The sequence below is a fragment of the Geotrypetes seraphini genome, chromosome 1 (genome assembly GCF_902459505.1).
Source record: "Geotrypetes seraphini chromosome 1, aGeoSer1.1, whole genome shotgun sequence".
Taxonomy (NCBI): Eukaryota; Metazoa; Chordata; class Amphibia; order Gymnophiona; family Dermophiidae; genus Geotrypetes; species Geotrypetes seraphini.
The window spans coordinates 344,379,716-344,395,537 of NC_047084.1; the positions used below are offsets into that span (position 1 = coordinate 344,379,716).

The window sequence follows — 15,822 nt, forward strand, 5'->3', positions numbered from 1 at the left end:
GGAAAGAACAGGACTAAGAGGAAATTCTTGGTCCTCCAAGTCCAACCCTAGTCCCCCCACAAAAAAAAAAAAAATAAATAAAATTTTGGCTATGTCCCTGAGTGATGTACCTATATAGTTTTTACTAACTCCTTTATTCTATCTAAACAGCTTTAGTCAATGCTAAAAGTTAAATTTTTCCTAGATTCATTTATGATTTGAGAAGACTTTTATTCCCCTCAGAATGATTCTTTCATTTATAAGCATTCCATCTCCTGCTGACTTTTCTGCCAGTCTAACAGCAGCAGTAGGGATTCCAGACAAACACCGGAGCATCAATTTCTAAAGTGTGTTGGATGAGGGATTTGTAAAAAAAGTTTGACTATTACAAGAAAAAGCACTTTTTACTTTACCTATCAGAGAAGTTAAGCGCTACTCAGATTTCAATCTTGATTAATGTTAATTATTTCAAAACAAGACCTGAAAATACTCCAAGCCAGTCAGCATACTTGAGAGAGAATTCCATACTTTTGGGCCAAAATTTAAACTTGCTATATTTTGAAAATGCCATTTGGAGAATTCTCTAAACTGCAGATATGAGCATCCTCTTCATTAATTTCCAACACACCTATTCTTGCAATCAGCAAAATTACTCCTATATGCACTGGAGCTAAAAGATAACAGTATATCAAGCAGAAGTCCTTCAGCAATCCATTTTACCTGCACTGTCTTCAGTGGCTGTGTCTGCAGCACAGCTGACTTGCCAGCAGTAGTTATCAGCTGACCTCCTGGTGTCAGGGATGAAACACCAATAACAGGTTTCACATCCGATCTCCCTCCAATAGTAACCACCTTTATCTGTTGGGAAGGCAATTTATTCTCACTTGACTGGGTAAGGACTGTGGCCTTTTGAGAGTGGGGTAGGTGGCTCTGTGGTAGAGTCAAGACAATTGGCTGGCCAGACTTTCCCAAAGTCGTTAAAATCACCTTTTGGCCCTCCTGTTTCACAAGTGGACTGCCAGATTTAAGATCAGAAGATTCAGACACCTTATTCAAAATGATCTGATTGGCAGATATAGTCACAGGAATCTGGGCACCAAGTTTTTGGAGGCCACCTTGGAAGGCAATTGGTACAGCAGATGACATTTCAGGTTTTAAGCCTGTAGAAATTCCTGTAGCTTGGTTAGAATGATTACCAGTCATGGCAACTGGTTCTACAGTGGTTAGAGAATCACTGGTTTGGTTTACTTCAACTATTTCCTCCAAGTCTGTTTCCATAGGAATAGATTCTGCAGCAGGTGACGTCACGGTGACTGCCTCAATGCTATCATCATCCCCTAAAGCTATCTCTGTGTCCATTATCTCCTCTGGGAGTATGCTGTTAACTTCTGCTGAAACCACCTCCATCTTAAGTCTTCTGGGAGCAGGTCAGACAAGGCACTGAAACAAGATTTAAAGAACAGGTATCAGTTAGAATTTCCTAAAATGCTTTATAATTATAACAGAACTCAATCACCCTTAGTTGTGGCTCTAATAATGAAAATTCAGTTAAGAGTTAGTTCCTTCTACACAAATATATTAAAGAATTTTGACAGAAATAGACCAAACATTTATCTAGTTTGCTCATTAGTGAGTATCTAACAGCCAGGGGCAGCTCTGAACAATCTGTTGCCCAAGGCAAGGAATGAGGTTGTTTCCCCCTCAAAACTCTGATCAGGAAGGATGGTGGGGAGGTCCCCATTATTCAGAACACTGGTAAGACACAGCTGCCCCCAGAAAATGAACAGAACTTATATTTCCAGGTTATATAATAGAGAAGGAAAAAAGCAGTTACTTACCGTAACAGGTGTTATCCAGGGACAGCAGGCATATATTCTCACATTTGGGGTGACGTCATCTACGGAGCCCCGATGCGGACAGCATTTCAAGCAAACTTGATTGAAGATTCAAGCTTGCTGTGCTGCACCACGCATGTGTGCCTCCTGCTCCACTAGAGGGCGCATCTCCTCCTCGTGGTCTCCAGTTCACATATCCAGCAAAGAAGCCAACCCCGGGGAGGTGGGCGGGTTGTGAGAATATATGCCTGCTGTCCCTGGATAACACCTGTTACGGTAAGTAACTGTGCTTTATCCCAGGACAAGTAGGCATGATATTCTCACATGTGGGTGACCTCCAAGCTAATAACGAAGGGGTGGAGGGAAGTTGGCAATTTAAGAAAACAGATTACGTAACACCGATTGGCCGAACCGGCCATCGCTTCTGGACAGTGTATCCAGGCAGTAGTGAGAGGTGAAAGTATGAACCGAAGACCACGTGGCAGCCTTGCAGATATCCTCAATCGGCATAGACCTGAGGAAGGCTATCGAAGCTGCCATAGCTCGGACTTTATGTCCCGTAACTCGACCATGCAGCGCGAGACCAGCCTGAGCGTAGCAGAAAGCAATACAAGCAGCCAACCAGTTGGACAGGGTGCGCTTGGAAACTGGACGCCCAAATCTGTTAGGGTCAAAGGACAAAAACAATTGGGGGACTGTCCGGTGAGCGTGAGTGCGTTGAAGGTAAAAAGCCAACGCCCTCTTGCAGTCAAGAGTGTGGAGCGCTACCTATCCAGGATGAGAGTGGGGTTTGGGGAAAAACACCGGCAGAACAATGGACTGGTTGAGATGAAAATCAGACACCACCTTAGGTAAAAACTTAGGGTGAGTGCGGAGGACCACCTTGTCATGATGGAATACAGTGAACGGTGGGTCCGCCACCAAGGCTTGCAGCTCACTAACTCTTCGAGCAGACGTGAGGGCGAGCAGGAAGATCACTTTCCAAGTGAGAAATTTAAGATGACACTTATCCATAGGCTCAAACGGAGGTTTCATGAGTCGGGCCAGAACCACATTCAGATCCCAAACCACAGGAGGCGGTTTGAGAGAAGGATGAACATTCAAAAGACCCTTCATGAAGCGAGAGACCAAGGGATGGAGTGAAAGAGCCTTCCAATCCAAGGGCTGATGAAAAGCCGCAATCGCACTAAGATGTACTCGAATGGAATTGGTCTTTAGGCCAGAGTGAGACAAATGGAGTAAATACTCCAGAACAAGGGCACCGGGATCGATACCGGGTCCTGGCGATGAGAGGAGCACCAGAACGAGAATCTAGTCCACTTTTGGGAAAAGCAGAGTCTGGTCGAGACTTTCCGAGAAGCATCCAGCACCTCCCTGACCGACTGACACACAGGGGAAGATGTCAAGGGGAAAGAAACCAAGCAGTTAGATGAAGAGACTGAAGATTGGGATGTAACAGTGAACCCCGACTCTGAGATAGCAGAGAGGGAAATACAGGCAGAAGTAGAGGTTCCCTGACACTGAGTTGAAGTAGTAGGGAAAACCAAGGCTGGCGGGGCCATCGAGGGGCAATCAAGATCAGAGTGGCCCTCACCGATTTCAAATGAACCAGCGTCTTCAGAATCAGAGGAAACGGTGGGAACGCATAGAGGAATTTCCCCTCCCAATCGAGGAGGAAGGCATTGGCCTCGAGACGGTCCGGGGAGTATATCCTTGAACAGAAGAGAGGCAGTCTTTGATTGTCGGGGGAGGCGAACAGATCTATCTGGGGAGTCCCCCACGTGTCGAACACCTGTTGCAGTACCTGAGAGTGCAGGGACCACTCGTGTGGCTGGAGGAGGCGGCTGAGCCTGTCCGCCAGGCAGTTTTGTTCTCCCTGTATGTAAACCGCTCGAAGGGAGATGTTTTGGGAGACCGCCCACTCCCAGAGCTGTAAAGCCTCTTGGCAGAGGGACCATGACCCCGTCCCTCCTTGCTTGTTTATGTAGTACATCGCCACCTGGTTGTCCGTGCGGACGAGAACCACCCAGTCGCGAAGCAGGTGTTGGAAGGCCACCGCGGCAAGGTAAATGGCCCGGAGCTCCAGCATGTTGATGTGGCAGCGACGATCCTCTGTGGACCACAGACCCTGAGTGCGGAGACCATCTACATGAGCCCCCCAAGCATACTCCGACGAGTCCGTGGTTAGGACCTTGTGGTGTGGAGGGGCGAGAAAGAGCAAACCCCTGGAAAGATTCGAAGCGTCTGCCCACCAACGGAGCGATCGTTGTAAGGAATGAGTCACTGTCACGTGGCGGTTGATCGGGTCTCGATCCTGACGCCATTGTGAGGCCAAAGTCCACTGAGGTAACCGCAGATGAAGGCGAGCAAGCGGGGTAACGTGGACGGTGGAAGCCATATGGCTGAGGAGCATCATCATTTGTCGTGCCGAGACCGAGGTCGCTCTCGAGACTTGTCGGCTCAGATTTACCAACGCCTCCCGACGCTGAGGAGGGAGGAAGGAACGAAGACGGACCGTGTCCAGCACGGCCCCGATGAATTGTAAGGACTGAGAGGGGCACAGCTGGGATTTTGGAAAGTTTACCTCGAAACCCAGACCCTGAAGAGAAGTAATAGTCTGTCGGGTCGCTGAGATAACCCCCTCCCTGGTCAGGGCTTTGATCAACCAATCGTCCAGGTAGGGGAATACTTGCAGACCCTGGGAGCGCAAGGCAGTCGCGACCACTACGAGGCACTTCGTGAAGACTCGGGGGGACGAGGACAGGCCGAAGGGGAGGACCCGGTATTGTAAATGGAGGTCCCCCACTTGGAAGCGCAGGAATCTGCGACAAGCAGGGTGCACCGGAACATGAGTGTAGGCCTCCTTCAGATCGAGGGAGCAGAGCCAATCGCCCTCGTTGATCAGGGGGTAAAGGATCGGAAGGGAAAGCATCCAAAACTTTTCCTGCACCAGAAACTTGTTCAGGCGCCTTAAGTCCAGAATCGGGTGCAGGTCTCCCGTCTTCTTCGGTACCAGGAAGTAACGGGAGTAAAACCCTTGGCCCCTTTGATTTTGGGGGACCGGTTCCACCGCCCGCAGGCGAAGGAGATCCTGTGCCTCGGAGAGGAAGAGGGACAACTGCGCTCGATTGGGCGGACATGCACTTGGTGGGATGTCGGGGGGAACCTCTCGAAAGTTGTGTGAGTACCCCGATGAGATCACGCCAAGGACCCATGAGTCCGACGTTATGGCTTCCCAGCGAGGGTAGTAGGCTCGTAGGCGGCCCCCGATGGGAAGGAGGCCAGGTGGAGGTGCGGAGGGGGCCAGCCCCCGTCCGCTCATCCCATCAAAAGGACGGAGACGGCTTCGCAGGAGCAGTAGGCTGTGATTTTGGAAGAGCCCTAGGGTGAGCCTGGGGACGCCGCGGCGGCGGCCTGGTAAAGGCCGGGGTAGACTTCTGGGGGTAGCGGCGAGGCAATCCCAGGAAAGGGCGCGAGGCCTGTGGCTTGGGTTTTTGCCGGACAAGGTAGCAAAGGAACGTTCGTGCTCCGACAACCGTTTCGTAGCTGCCTCGATAGTGTCGTCAAACAGTTCCTTCTCGACACAAGGGAGGTTCGCTAACCGATCTTGCAGGTTAGGGTCCATATCGACGAGCCGCAGCCACACCAGCCGGCGCATGGCCACTGCAAAGGCTGTGACCCTAGAAGACAGTTCAAAGCCATCGTAAGCGGCATGGAACAAGTGCAGTCGGAGGTTGGAAAAATCCTCGAGGAGGAGGCCAAACACTGACTCCATTGGAGTCCATTGTTCTGGCGAGGGGCAGGTAAATTCCCCGAGAAGGCGCCCAGCAGCCCAATGAGGTGTTTCAGGTAAGAGAAGGTGAAAGTGTAGTTCAGGACTCTTAAGGCCATCATCGAGTTCTGATACAAACGGCGGCCAAATTTGTCTAGTGTCCGGCCTTCGCGTCCCGGAGGAACCGCCGAGGACACCCTAGAGGGGTGAGCTTTCTTCAGAGAAGACTCCACCAGTAAAGATTGGTGGGACAACTGTGGTTGCTCAAACCCCGGGCAGGGCACCGTTCGGTACTTAGACTCCATTTTAGATGGGACCGCCGTCACCATGTAGGGAGTCTCGAGGTTCCTGATAAGGGTCTGCCGGAGCACCGGGTTCAGCGGTAGCCGGAGAGACTCTCGGGGCGGGGAAGGCATATCCAGCTCCGCCAGGTACTCCTTGGAGTACCTCGAGTCAGATTGTAAGTCCAAGTCAAGGGCACGTCCCATGTCCTGGACGAACCTCGTGAAGGAAGATCGGTGGGATCCCGTGACCCCTTGCGGGGATGGTGAACGAGACCTCCGTTTCGCTGAGAAGGAAGGGGAAGCCTCCCTCGAATAGCGAGGTTCTTGCTCGGACCCTCGATCCGACACCGGGGACGCACTATGGAAGCGCTCCGGGGTCGAGGACCTGCGTCGCCTCGAGGAGCCCCTCGGGGACGCCGCCGGGGTAAGGGGCACCGACCGAAGTCGGGTCGGAGACCTCTCCCCGAGCTCCCTCGGCGAAAGCCTAGAGCCTCGGACAGGAGCCCCGGACCGAGGGGGAGTCAGTAGAAGCTTTGGGTTAGTGAGAGACAGCTCGGTAACCCGTAGCAGTCCCACGGATCGAGTCGAGGGCGAGTGTCCTCAAGCCGGAGGGGAACTCCGGGCCTTTTTAGAGTGTCGACGGCCCGAGGGGTCGAGGGGCTTCGATCTTCGTTTCGCCCCGCCGGGGACGAGCGCCTCGAGTGCCTCGGAGAGGAATCCGAGGAAGAAGAGAGGCGGCGAAAACGGCGCACTTTGCCCCGAGGGGTCTCGACGCGTTGCTCAGGCTGGTCCGGCGCACGCGAGGTCGAGGTCGGTTGAAGGTGAGCCATGGCAGCGGATAGCTCTGTTGTGATCATTGCTCGGAGCAGCTCCTGGAATACCGGCACGGACAACATTGATGGCATGTCCGAGGCCGCGGTGCACTCCACCGGGGGTGATCTCGATTCAGAGCATTCCCGAGTGGTGGAGGCACGTCCCGAGGTCTTCGGGGGCTTCGCCGGGGCCGTGGGTAAGGAACTCCCCCCTTGTCCAGCCATTGTCCCCGAGGTTGGCTTCTTTGGCGGTATGGACCCTGAGGAAGGAAGAGGGGACTTACCCGGAGCCGAAGACTTCTGAAAGCTCGGGGTCTTCGAAGTCGAGTCCCGAGGCGGGGCCGAGGTACTCGAGGCCGAGATCAAGGCCGGGGCCGATCTCGAGGCCGAAGTCGAGGGTTGATCGGCAGCAAACAGGTCCGCCATGCGGGCCCGTCATTGGCGGAGCGCCCGGTGTTGGAAGGTTGCGCACCGAGGGCAAGTTTCTGTCGGATGGTCGGCCCCCAGGCAGAGGATGCATCAGCGATGCGGGTCTGTGAGTGATAGTAGACGCTCGCACCCAGTGCACTTTTTAAAGCCCGTAACAGGCCGGGACATAGGAAAATGGGTGCGACCGCGGCCTATCAGGCCACGCGGCCGTGACGACCCGGGAGCCCCCGGATCGCGAAAAAAAAGCGCGTTCAGCGCGATGAGCAGGAAGAAGTAGAATTTATACGCACAGCGACTTTTAACGACAAAAAATAATAAATCGCAGTGCAAAGAAGGCACTTTGGGGCAGAGCTAAGAAAAAAACGTGTCTTCTTAGCACTGCGGGAAAAAACGAACTGGAGACCACGAGGAGGGGATACGCCCTCTAGTGGAGCAGGAGGCACGCATGCGTGGTGCAGCACAGTAAGCTTGAATCTTCAATCATGTTTGCTTGAAATGCTGTCCGCATCGGGGCTCCGCAGATGACGTCACCCCACATGTGAGAATATCATGCCTGCTTGTCCTGGGATAATAAACACTTTGCAAATGCTCATTATAGTTAGCAAAAATTGTTAAATTATGTAGCCTGAAGCTAATATAAAAATTACTGAACCCCGACATTTATCCACAGAAGCCTTCCTCATGTAACAAAGCATCCAGAGCAGAAGGACATTTACCTACAGAAGTCATCTTAGTAAGAGCAAAATAACCTCTCCAGTACTGGGTTATTATGAATATGAAGTAATCCAAAACCCTATAAAAGTCACTCAAGACTAGAACTCAGAAGGCAGTGCCTACCCAGGAAAAGCAAGCATTGAAAATATTGCAATGGGCTCTAGGATCATCAATACAGCTCCTGGCTAGGAAAACAGCCAGATTTCTACAGATCCCTAGATAGAAACTCTATGCAGATAGAATAACTGGCCTTGGTCACAAAGGCTTAATACAGAAAGATCCTCACCAAGTACAAAATAAGTTACCAAAAACAAGACAAAAATTTAACAAATCAAGAAGCCATATACTGCATGCACTATAATGCCAGAGAAATAAGATGCATTTCTTCCTCTACTATACAAAATAATGATAGGAATATGTCAGATTTGGGAAATTACATCTTCTATCACTAAAATGAAAATAAAATTAGTTTTCTATCTTTGTCCTCTAGTGATTTTATTTTTCTTATTATGGTGGTACCAGTGTCTAGGTCTGCTTTTTCATTTGTCCATAGAAATGGTATAAAACCCAATGATGACGATGAAAAAGGAGGGTTTTCAGCACATACCTGTGTATGACGGTTCATTTGTAATAACTTATACAGTGAGACAGTAGACGCATTTCTTTGAGAAATTGATCCTATGTAAGGACTGAATCTGTTTGTTTTGTTTTAACCTGGTTTTGAATTGTATAATATTTTATGTATGTAATCATTTGTAAACCACATTTGGAATAAAGCGGTATATAAATTTTAAAATAATAAAGAAATTCCTTACTTTCAAAGGGTTTATAAGTTCTTACAAATGAGTCACTGTTGGCCGATTTTTTGGCCGACTCTGGAACAGCAATTGATGTTCCAACAAGTTTCCATGCAAATGATTCAAATGGAGGCTCGCCAGAATCTCATCTGATAAGTTGCTGTGAGAGCAACTGAGAGAGCGAGTGACATGTGCAGAGCCTGTTTGGGGAGTCCAAACAGCTGAGTGGCAGGGAAGAGCCCCAAAGCAGCCTCCTGTCACTCAGCTGTTGGGGCTTTTAAAAAAAAAAAAAAATGGCACAGCTGTTGTACATGTGTTACACATGCACAATATCTGCCCTCATAAAAAAGACCCCCCCCCCCCGATATCACGATTGGCAGGAGTGCCCACTCCCTCCTGCCGCCAGCCCCTGCCCTCCTGAGCCCCCGACACTCTCGAACCAATCCCTTCCCCCCAACTGAACATCGGCAGAAGGGATGCCTACTCTTTCCTGCCACCGGCCTTCCCGAACCCCCAACACCCCCTGAACCAACACCCCCAACTGAAGATCATTTGGAGAGATGTCCACTCCCTCCTGCCGCAGCAACCTCCCCCTTGAACTTAATACTCCCAAAACTGCCCCCCCCCCCCGCTCCCCTTCGTTAAGAAAAGAAAAAAAAAGTCAGCAGGAAGAATATCCACTCCCTCCTGCCACTGGATACATCTCCCTATGCACCCTACCATCCTTCTAGCTTGTCAATCTGTTTGGCCACCTTAAGTAGCTGTAGGACTGCAGAGCTAAAAGAAAATTTAATCTTGCCTGTCATGGATCAAAAAGCTAAACTTATTTTGCAGGGTTGAAATACTTAGCTGTAATTTAAAAAAAAAAATAGTTATTAAGCCTAAAGAACTTTGGATGCTTGCTCAATCAGAGAAGTAGAATAAAAATTGTGAAAATATGAGAATAGGAAAAACCAGCACATTTTGATCGTATGATGGATCAGCTGAATGTTTGTCTAACGTAAACACTAATTGGACTAAGATGAATCTTTACGAGTTGGTTTTCAAACAGAAAGGTGCAAGAAGTATTCAAGCAGTTTTTATAAAGGACAAACTAGACAGAAAACCTTTTCCACTTAAGAGTTGTACCTCTTAGTGGAGTCTTTCCTGGAAGCAAGCAAGATTCTGGAGACACCCTCAGGCAGGGCTAGAGATGCAAATTCTATGCTCTCAACTTCCAGGCCATGAAGGCCAGAGTATGGAGATTGGAATGCAGAAGGGATTCTCGTTCTGTGTTATGATGGTTGGAAACCTCCAGGGTTGGAACCTCCAGGGTTCTTCAGAAGAAATTCCAGAAGAGGAGGGAACCAAATCTGTCTTGACCAATTAGGAGCGATTAGGATTATAGTTCCCTGATCTTGCTTGAGTTTCAGCAAAGTCCTCTCTATGAGAGGAATTAAGAACATAAGAAATGCCTGCACCGGATCAGACCTGGGGTCCATCCAGTCCGGTGATCCGCACACGCGGAGGCTCAGCCAGGCGTACCCTGGTGCATATAGAACATCTGTCCCCATGTAAGAAGAAGGCATCGTGTGATCTGAGTCGGAAACACAACTGAAGGACTTTATTTTTGAGATGAGTGGCCAAAAAGATCCACCAAGGGAGTGTCCCACTCTTGGATGATCTTGCAGGCAACACCCATGTTGAGCAACCACTCATGAGGTTGTAGAATCCTGCTCAGTCTGTCTGTCAGGTTGTTGTTTGCACGAAGGAGAGCTCACTGCCACATCCCCAATGTCTCCTGATACAAAGGGTAGGAACCTATAATCCCCTGCTTGTTCACATAAAACACAGCAATTATAAAAGGAATGCAAAGGTTTGGTTCATATAAAACACTGCAACTATAAAGGAATGCAAAGGGTCAGTTAACTCGGTTGCCAACTATAGCTTCCATTCCTTTCTTAGTAAACTTTTAAGGCCAGTACTGGGCAGACTTGCACGATCTGTGTCTGTGTATGGCCGTTTGGTGGGGGATGGGCTGGGGAGGGTTTCAGTGGCTGGGAGGGTGTAGATGGGCTGGAGTAAGTTTTAACGGAGATTTCAGCAGTTGTAACCCAAGCACAGTACCGGGTAGAGCTTTGGATTCTTGCCCAGAAATAGCTAAGAAAAAAAAAAATTTAAAATTTAAATTGAATCAGGGCAGACTGGGTGGACCATTCAGGTCTTTATCTGCTGTCATCTACTATGTTACTATGTTTCTTTAACAAATTATGTGGAATGTTTTGTTATACTGCACAGTTCACAATCTGGTTTCAGATCATTCTATAGTACTGAAACTGTGCTGGTATCTCTATTACATTACTGCCAGTATCTTGCAGTTCTAGGCGGATTACAAAAGAAGATAACTGGACATTTCAAGGAAAATTACAATTTAGAGTGCTGTTTACATGATTGAGTCTTTGAAGGGAAAATTACAAGAGTGGTAGAGACTTAGGGAAATTTACAAGAGAGGGGATGGACAAGGGGATGTGTTTTGATATCTAGCTAAATTTTTTGAATAGTAGGGTTTTGATTTCTTTTCGAAATGATTTGAAGTCTGTCGTTGTCAGCATGTTGGAGATGGGGTGGTCAAGTTTCGCTGCTTGCGTCGCTAGTAGGTTGTCATACATCTTCTTGCGCTAAGTACCTTTGAATGGGGGGTAGGTAAATGGGGTCTGAGTTCTACTTTGTCTGGTTATATTGTTCCAATTTAGGCGATTGTTTAGATATGTGGGGGCAGTGCCATTTATTACTTTGAATAATAGACAGTATAATTTGAATTGAATTCACGCTTGTATAGGTAACCAGTGTGAGTCTAGGTAAGCAGTGGTGATGTGGTCATATTTGCTTAGTGAATAGATCAATCTGAGGGCTGTGTTTTGTACAGCCTGTAATTGTTTTATCATGTTTGCAGGACATGGTAGGTAGAGGATGTTGCACTAGACCTAGGACTAGGGATTGGACTATGAGCCTATATTGCTCTTTGTCGAAGAATTTTCTTATTTTTCTAGATTGTGCATGATTAAAAAGGCTTGTCTTGTTGATTTGGACCTGCATGGTGCAGCATCTAACTATCATCACTCCTAGGAGTTTAAGAGCAGACTGTATAGGGTATTTGGTGGCATTTATTTCTAAGACCATATATATGCATTCTTTAGTAGGGGATTGGGGGCTTTAATCTCACAGTTCGATCTTAGCTGTGCCTTTGACTTAGTTGATATAAGCATATTACTTCAATGCTTGGATTCCACTGGCTATGTTTTCAACAGCTTCATGATTTTGTGTGTTCACGTTCTTACCAGGTATTATCCGACAACATATTTTCTAAACCCTGGCGTAACCCTTGTGGAATGCCACAAGGGTTACCTCTTTCACCTCTGCCTTTTAACATTTATTTATCCTCTTTAGACACTAGGTTATCAGATTTGAGGGATTACCGTAAATTGTTTAACTATGCAGATGGCATTACTGTAATCATTTCTATTGTGTTGGTTCCTCAAAACATTGCAAGGAAATCTCAAAGGTGATGTTGGTTGTTGAGCAGTAGACAAGGGAGTTTAAATTGAAACTAAATTCAAACAAAACCAAATTGCTCTTTGCTACTTCAACTAAACTTACTGAGGATTGTCGTCATTACCAGTACATAGGGTACAATATCCTATTCTTTCTACTTTATAAAAATATTAGGTGTCCTCTAGGACAAAAATCTTACTATGCTGCAGTGGATGCTGCAGTAAAAAAAAGGGTTTCTCTGTACTATGGAAATTACATTAATTAACGGCTTTTTGTTCATGACTACGTCTTTCAATTTATTTAGTTTTATAATAACATAACTTTATTCTTCTATAATACCATAATCAAACAATTTCTAGGCGGTTTACACAGTAGAAGACTGGACAATCAGAGAAATACAAATAATTTAAATCAATCAGAGAAATACAAATAATTAAAATATAACAGTTTTCCTAATATATTCAAAGTAGAATTTTGATTAACAGTAATATCCTCATTTAGGAAATAAATTTATCAAACAACGCTGACTTAATTACTTTTCGAAATCCACCATACAACAACATAACTCCACCAATATAATTACCCCACCAGGACTGCTGCTTACTTGCTTGACATGCAAGGGTCCTATCCAAAAAAGTCTTATATCTTCAGCCAGTAATTTTTGGATAAGTAAATAAATCGGAATTCCTGGTTGGACTGTATAACACAAATTGAGATAAAAGGTAAATTTGGGGCAAATCCCCAAACCAGCTTAAAACAGACGCAAAAAAATTTGAATAGTACTCATGCCTTAACCAGGAGCCAATGCAACAGTCGGTAGTAAGGACTACAGTGGGATTCAACTACCATAACTGCAAAAGACCAAGCACGCAGCCTAGGAATACTCCTTAACTCCAACCTAGCGCTCTCCAACCACATCTCTCAGGTGGTATCTTCCTCACTGTACTACCTGGAACTGCGAAAAATAAAGACCTACTTTTCTGAGTCTGACTTCACCCAGCTACTCTATGCCTTAGACCTCTCCAGCATGGGCTACTGCAATCCTCTATTCAATGGTATCACGGTAAAGAACATACATTTATAGCAGTGATCAGACATCTAAAGAACCTCCATCCCCACGACCCGGTCTCTCAGGCCCTATCGTCGGCTCACTGGCTGCCCGAAGCCAAACATTGTGTCTTTAAGGGCCTGATGTTAGCATTCTAGTCTTTACACAACGTGGCACCAGGCTATGTAATGGCCAAGCTTCCTCTGTACGTGCCAAACAGGTCCCTCTGCACCCAGGATAAAATATGCCTCAAAACACCCCTGGTCCTGCCCTTCAACTGCAAACTGCCAAACGACGTTCCTACTCCCACTTCATACCAACCCCCTGGAATAGACTGATTCTGCAGATAAGATCCCTTGATGGACTCCTCAATTAAAAAAAAAAAAAAAAAAACATACCTGTTCACCTAACCCCCACAACTGATAAGATTACAAAGAACTATAGTAATAAAGGGAGTGCTAAAGCCATCGCCGACAAACTGAACATATTTTTTGCGTCTGTATTTACCGAAGAGAATATACACAACATACTGGAACCCAACAGCCTATACACTGGAAAAGAAGACAGAAAACTGACAGGGTTGAAAGTCAGTCTAGAAGAGGTATGCAGGCAGATTGATATGCTTAAAAATGATAAATCCCCGGGACCGGATGGCATCCATCCAAGGGTCATCAAGGAACTGAAAGAGACTATAGCTGAACTGCTTCAACTAATAGCCAATCTGTCGATCAAATCAGAAAAGATTCTGGAAGACTGGAAGGTGGCGAATGTTATGCCAATCTTCAAAAAAGGTTTGAGGGTAGATCCGGGAAACTACAGACTTCAGTACTGGGAAAGATGGTAGAGTCGCTGATAAAGGACCGCATCATTGATCACCTTGACGGACACGGGCTGATGAGGACCAGTCATCACAGTTTTAGCAAAAGCAGACATGTTTGACGAACTTGCTGCACTTCTTTGAGGGAGTAAACAGACAGATAGATGAGGGAGACCCAGTAGACATTGTGTATCTGGGTTTTCAGAAGGCGTTCAACAAGGTTCCACATGAACAACTACTTTGGAAAATTGAGAGCCATGGAATCGAGTGTGAAATACTCACGTGGATTAAAAACTGGTTGGTGGATAGGAAACAGAGAGTGGGGGTAAATGGACAATACTTGGACAGGAAAAGCGTCACCAGTGGGGTACCACAGGGCTCGGTGCTTGGATCCATGCTCTTCAACATATTTATAAATGATCTGGAAATTGGTATGACGAGTGAGGCGATTAAATTTGCAGATGATACAAAGTTATTCAGAGTAGTGAAGACACAGGGGGATTGCGAAGATCTGCAACGTGACTTAACCACGCTCGAGAAATGGGCAGCGACATGGCAAATGAGGTTCAATGTGGATAAGTGTAAAGTGATACATGTCGGTAACAAAAATCTCATACACGAATTCAGGATGTCCAGGGCAGTACTTGGAGAGATCCCCCAGGAAAGAGACTCGGGAACAATGTGCAGTGGTGGTGAAAAGGGCGAACAGAATGCTAGGAATGATTAAGAAGAGGATCACGAACAGATCAGAGAAGGTTATCATACCACTATACTGGGCCATGGTGCGCCCTCACCTGGAGTACTGTGTTCAGTACTGGTCGCCGTACACGAAGAAGGACACGGTACTACTCAAAAGGGTCCAGAGAAGAGTGATTAAAATGGTTAATGGGCTGGAGGAGTTGTCGTACAGTGAGAGATTAGAGAAACTGGGCCTCTTCTCCCTTTAAAAGAGGAGACAGAGGGGACATGATCAAAACATTCAAGATACTGAAGGGAATAGATTTATTAGATAAAGACAGGTTGTTCACCCTCTCCAAGGTAGGGAGAACGAGAAAGCACTCTCTAAAGTTAAAAGGGAATAGATTCCATACAAACGTAAGGAAGCTCTTCTTCACCCAGAGAGTGGTGGAAAACTGGAATGCTCTTCCGGAGTCTGTTGTAAGGGAAAACACCCTCCAGGGATTCAAGACAAAGTTAGACAAGTTTCTGCTGAACCGGAACGTACGCAGGTGAGGCTGGACTCATTTAGAGCACTGGTTTTTGACCTAGCGGCTGCCGCATGAGCGGACTGCTGGGCACGATGGACCACTGGTCTGACCTAGCATCAGCAACTCTTATGTTCGTATGAGTCACGTTAGGATAAAAACTTGTACTGTACAGTATCTGTGACAATTTTAACCTATAAACTGTATATTACAGATATGGGTATTAGATTCTTGGTATGTGTCTTTAGGACAAAAAAAACAACCAACTTGTACTATAAACTATGTTAATCTGTAACCCGTCCTGAACTTTTTGGGGACAACAGCATAGAAAATAAATATTATATATATTTGGGGAATATAGGTACAACTAAATATTCCAGAGTGCTACCATATCAAAAATACTATGTTCTCAGTTTCCTAGTTTTCTAAGTCATGTAGGCAACCCCCGAGGTCCACTAATACCCTTACAGGGGGAATATGGATGAGATCTGCTAGGTTTCCAGTGGCTTGAGATCACTGGACTTCTCTCAAATGGAGACATGTCATAGGTGTTGAGGCTATGTGGCCCATTACCTCAACATGTGCTGAGCTGTGACCTG

At 46.8% G+C, this 15,822-nt stretch overlaps 1 protein-coding gene across 6 annotated transcripts in view; it reads right to left on the minus strand.

Moving 5' to 3' along the window:
* The window catches only part of LIN54 (lin-54 DREAM MuvB core complex component), a 227,385-nt gene that overhangs the window by 112,505 nt on the left and 99,058 nt on the right, over positions 1 to 15,822 (minus strand). For all 6 annotated transcript variants that reach the window (XM_033962745.1, XM_033962726.1, XM_033962735.1 and 3 more), the window contains one exon: positions 700 to 1,419. In XM_033962745.1, coding sequence (XP_033818636.1) covers positions 700 to 1,386 — 687 coding nt within the window. In that variant the 5' untranslated portion in view covers positions 1,387 to 1,419. The remainder of the gene's footprint in view (positions 1 to 699; positions 1,420 to 15,822) is intronic.